The 5429-nt window shown below is 43.2% G+C and overlaps 1 protein-coding gene across 2 annotated transcripts in view; it reads right to left on the minus strand.

Moving 5' to 3' along the window:
- BZW1 (basic leucine zipper and W2 domains 1) overlaps positions 1–5429 on the minus strand; it is an 8739-nt gene that overhangs the window by 1553 nt on the left and 1757 nt on the right. Inside the window, exons 2-10 of one of the 2 annotated variants that reach the window (XM_014306862.2) lie at positions 5103–5279; positions 3382–3476; positions 3070–3135; positions 2678–2813; positions 1991–2100; positions 1704–1874; positions 1294–1440; positions 838–976; positions 1–29 (exon numbers count right to left, since the gene is read on the minus strand). The exon at positions 1–29 is cut by the window's left edge and continues 70 nt beyond it. In XM_014306862.2, the coding sequence (XP_014162337.1) occupies positions 1–29; positions 838–976; positions 1294–1440; positions 1704–1874; positions 1991–2100; positions 2678–2813; positions 3070–3135; positions 3382–3476; positions 5103–5279 (1070 nt within the window). Of the gene's footprint in view, positions 30–837; positions 977–1293; positions 1441–1703; positions 1875–1990; positions 2101–2677; positions 2814–3069; positions 3136–3381; positions 3477–5102; positions 5280–5429 lie in introns of those variants that run through there. The other variant, XM_031056553.1, reaches the window with a different exon arrangement.

Below are 5429 nucleotides of genomic sequence, written 5' to 3' on the forward strand. Positions count from 1 at the left end.
GAGGATGGGTTCTTCACTCAGAACTTCAGCTGTAAAGATGGACAAGAGCAGTGTTAACACAGTGAACTGCTGAGAACCTGACTGGCAGCCTTTGCTTCCTCTCCTAGGAGCATCATGTACTCCTCTGGGTACAGCTGGACAGACCTGCACTAGGAGTGCCTCCAGCTTTGAAATTCAGAGAACCAGGCTTTTTGGATGGTTCCTCATGCTGGGAGTTTCCTCAGTACTGTATCCAGGAGCTGCACTTTCACTCCCCCTAACAGTCTGGAGTGTTACAGAGTTATTTGAGATGGCACACTAAGCAAAGGTTCAGTTAACAGCTAAGAACAGATGCAAATTCTGTTGAAGTCCAAAGTAAACACTTCCTGTGGTGCAGGTGTTTAAATTTTACAAGTACAGTACAGTCTTCAGTTTAACAAGTTTCCATGGGTGCATAGCTTGGTTTTTTCAGTACCACCTTTTATCGGACATTTAAAAAGAGCCTGAAACATATTGGTGGTCTCAGTCTTCAGCTGCTCACACTCAATGTTTAAGAGAACTAAGAAGAATAAACTATCATGGAACTTAACAAAATGCCTTAAAAATCTAAATTTAGCTTTGTTCTGCAAGTCTTAAGCAGATCTACTGTAGACAGGCAGCATCTTTGTCTTGCACTTCCCCATGTGCAAAGGGCCAGCCACATGCACCTCTGCATTTTTACTAACATGAGGTAGAAAATTCTTTAGCTTAGGAAGTGCAATCTTGTAGCACTGATCTCCCCTTTAAAAAACCCAACCAACCAAAACCAGCCCCTCCAAAAACCTGCAAACCCCTGAAACTACAACCCCACAAAGTTACCTTTGTAGAAGAGCACCACTATTTTCTGGAAGGCCTTCATGAAGTGAATGTTGTCATAACAATACTCCTGAATCTTCAACAGAAGAGTCAGCTCTGACTGACCTTGGGTCGTGAAGGCAGCAAGTAGAGGGCTGTATTGCTGTAACAAGAACATCAGATTGGCACACAGAGAGCACTTCTTATTTACCACCTGACTAAAGCTGGTTTTGCAGTTTCCATCAGCCACTGCTTAGAAATTTGCAACCACAGCCCCACCCCAGAGCAGCTCTGCAGCAGTCACTGCCTCTGCCTCAGGCCCTTGGCCTGTAATACTCCTCACAAGGGGGAGAATTCCCCATCTCATTCTGTCTCTGCACTAGCAGAGTTGCAGCTTTAACATTTAAAATGGAGCTGCAGACAGAAGGAAAAACAGGCTCTGCCTAAGGGGTGCAGAAGTCTGTATTGAAGTTATAATACCTTCAAATGCTTAATGGCTTGCTCTGCTACCAGCTCCTCCTTTTTGTTCCACTCCACTGTGCTCATTACACTTGACCAGATTATGGTTACCACAGTCTGTTCTGAGATGTTGTTTTTCTTCATCTCCTCCTTCACGTACAAGATGATCTGCCAGAAGAGTAAGAGTAAGCAGAGAGTCCACATATGGCACTAAGCTAAATTAAAACTTCTCTTCTAAAGGTGACCCAGAAGGTTTCAGAATGACAACCAACTTTCCTGATCATACAGCAGGATTCAGGACATTAAGGAAAAACCACAAAGCTCATATCAACCCCCCCCAGTTCATCATTTCAGTTCCCAGTGAGAGCTAAGTTCAGTATGAAAGAGAGACAGGCACAGAAAGCACCTGCACCTTGTGTACAAACACCTACATCCTTGAATGGATCTCCCCGTGACATCTGCTCCTGCAGCTCCTTCTGCAGCTCCTTCCGAGCTCCTATGGATTGCTGGTTCCGAACATACTCAGACAGTTCCTTTAGTCCTGCTTCAGTGAAGTACTTAGAGAAGTGTTCAACACTTTGTTTGTTGGCTGGGAAGAGCTCCTGAAAATGAAGTTTACAACTCTTTTGTAAAAAAAATGTGTGTTGGGTACTTTGCTGGCAAACGCTGTTCACAAAACTGGCTTATGGAGCAGCAGAGTGGTTCCAGTGGTACTCACCATGAGCCTGTTGTCCATGTTTACCTTGCGAAGACTGACAGCCACTGCATTGATATCTTTCTCATTTATCCATGATTTGAAGAGCTTGACTGCAAAAGCTGCAGAAACACCTGTGCAGTCAGAATAGTTATATTATTAGTGAAATGCAAGACACAGGGAACCATAAGGCATGAGTACAGGATACCTTGTTTGTCAGACTGTACTTGGAGCAGCAGCTGTGCTTCCAACCCCAGCACAGTCTGCAGTACCTCTTCCTGCCCAAGGACACTGCAGCCTCCAGCATGTTGGACTTTTCCTACAACCCAGCATCACAAAGTCTTCCCTGTACTAAACTCAACTCTTCCTGCTGGAATTTAGGAAGTAACCTAAAGACGTGACACACATTTTGCATCTTGAAAGGTCCCTCTGAAAAATACAGTGGTGCCTTGCTGGGCAATGCTAGTGATGGCAGCCCCCAGTGTCATGGAGGGAAGTCCTATACACAAGCTTTCTCAAGAAACTCATTTTCTGAAGTCTGAACAAAATCTTTCAGGTTCACAGGGGCATCACATTTACTTTTGCTAATCCTGTAGTCAATCTATCACCAGAGGAAGCTTGTGAGCTGCAAGGGTGTAATGTCATCACAGTTGCCACCTACTTGTCATGGTTCTGTCTCCCTTCCTAAGGGAGGAGCTGAGCCACACTTACCTTCTTTAACCAAGTTCTCATTATAGAGACTGTTGAGAATTGATGCATTGAGTGTCCCGTTGGCAAGCAGAATACCCGTCAGCATGGCCAGTTTGTTCCGCTCAGATTCTGAGAACCCTTTCAGGAACAGCAGCAGCTGCAGCACAAGGAAGAAGAGCTGCATAAAACTACCACCTCTCGCTAAACTTTGGCCACTGCCTGTGCTAAACACTTTTGTTTCCTCAAGCCAGCAGAAGCACTAGTCACTGGTAGTCATGCAAGCCAGCCATTCTTCTATGAACAACTTTCAAGTGTTGTATTTTAATAATCCATTTGATGATGTAACCCTTCTACAGAGTGATTAACTAGCAGAATGTGAAGGTTTGTCTGCTGATAAAAAAAACACTCCATACCTTTTTGACTTCATCTTCAAAGCCTTTCTCCAGGTACTTGTAACGCCTGATTAGCTTGTTAAAAACCTAGAAAGACAGAGAGTACCTTATCTTTTGGTGTGAACTATCATTTGATTGGAATTTTAAAAAACTAAGTTCAGTAAAATAGGTCTGAACTCTTTAGAGCACTTACAGCTTGGAACACTGCTGCTCTACCACTTCCAGTATGTTTAAAGCCATGCGTTATTTTTAGGTTAACGCACAATTACACAAACATTTAATTTTTGACCATTGAACAGCTTTAAGTGAAATTGCCCTAATTTCAGCACTAACCTGAGCAAATGCTTGCATGGTTTCTAGGTCTTCCTGTGCTGCAAACACACAGACGTTTGTGCGTGTCATGTCGTCTGCCAGGGTCCCGCCCGGGGCTGCAGGAGGATTTCAGCATTAGTAGTGCTACTCCCAGTGAGAGCACTCAGCAGTCTCCAAGCACAACTCCAGCACCCATAGCATGGAACACGTTGTCCTGTCATGATGAACTCAATGACCTGATCACCACAGACACCCCTGCATCTCCCTGTGTTCCACTGCTGCACCAGAACTTTACAATCAGCTTAGATTTGAACATTTAACTATTCTGGTCCCCTACTGCTAAGGGGATTGACAACACATCTTGTTTCCATATGAGTAAGTTAACAAGGCCACATGAGCTCCTCTTCCCTTAAAGGAAGCCACTGAAGCTGCTTAATTCCAGCAAGTGTCTTTTCAGTTTCTGCTGCAATAGTGCTGCTTCGTGCCTTTTACGTGACAGTAAGTCACAACAGCAGACTGAAACATGAAGAGACACACTGTTCAAAATTCAGTGCTGCAGAGATGAGCTTGAAACTTCAGTTATTTAGGCTGCTTCACTAATGATGGTGCATTCAGGTCACCAGCTTTGGTGCCAGAACACCTCATCATCAATTTCTATGCCATTCTACATACAATGGAGATCCTTTGTTATGAATTAGTCAGAAACATGACTTTAAAACCAGAGATTAATATTTCTGGTAATAACATTAAAAGCTGGTAAGGAAACAGGATGCCAGTTTTTATTCTGGCCTCTGACTGAAGATCAAAGCTGGTCTTCTTAGCTACCTGTTACAGACAGGGAGTTGAGTAAAGCACCCCATATCAGCCTTAACACAGCAATGCCTTCTTCCCTTCCCCATCAGACTCATTCCTAGAAGGAACACTTCCTAACACAGGAGGATGCCCTGGTTAAGACTCTTGAATGTAAACCCACATATTGTAACCATTACAGTATGTGTGTACCTGGTTGGTGGGCATCTGTTCCTCTTTGTACACAGAGTGTGTACCTGAGTTTGCAAGACTTTTCATCATCACATTTCACGTCCTCAGTCCCTGTGTTTTCTGCCAACTCGACCCTCTCATTTCTCACTCCCTGATGTCTGCTAGAGCCCATGACCTCGCTATTGTCAACAACAAATTATTTGCAACAGCATGTCCAAGACTAAGCACTTCAGATTCCTCTGTAAACAAGTTTCCTTTCCAAAATAACAGGACAGGATGCACAAATCATAGGAACATGTCAGAATTTTTCAGGGCAACTGGTCTTGTTACCACAGACCATGCACCTGAAACAATAATTCATCCATCTCTTCATTAGAAGTGATCTTGACCAGAGTCAAGATCTACTCCTGGTAAAAAAAACCAAACCAAACCAAACCAAAAACCCAACCAACAAAAACTATCCAAACAAACAAAACCAACCACACCCAAAAATCCAAAGTACTTTCTTCTAAGCAGAGTTTGTACAATCTACACTTCAAGGAATGCAAACAGACTCAAGTAAAACTGAGGTAGGTTTTAGAGAGTAATTCTAGAGTAACTGCTCAGGCACCAAGATGATCAGGTGGTTTACCACACACTAGCTCAAACTCTGTTCTACACACTCAATGGGCTCTTTAGCAGAGATTTTACACTGAAAGGAAATGCAGCTTTTGCAGAGTGAAGTGAATGAAGCTGACAGCAGCCACATCACAGGGACTTACCCAGCATTCCACCAGCCACCAGGATGTCAAAAAGTGTTTCTGCATAGCGGCGATAATCAAGTTTTGCACCAGAAGCATCAAGAAACTTTGCTACTGCCTCCAAGTCAGTGCCAGTTTCAGTTAAACCTTGAATAATACAGTCCTGGAACTGAGTAGGGTCAAACCTCTCTTTTTCATCTGTAAAGCAAAAATGTTGAAATAAGATTTCCATTAAAAGTTCTTTGTGATGATCATTACTCTAATGATCTCTAATAAAGCTCTAATAAAGCTTACCTGACTTCTCAGTTTGATTCTTATATCCCTATTCTCATGTTAGATCACTCTTTC

This window comes from Geospiza fortis, unplaced genomic scaffold (genome assembly GCF_000277835.1).
Source record: "Geospiza fortis unplaced genomic scaffold, GeoFor_1.0 scaffold112, whole genome shotgun sequence".
Taxonomy (NCBI): Eukaryota; Metazoa; Chordata; class Aves; order Passeriformes; family Thraupidae; genus Geospiza; species Geospiza fortis.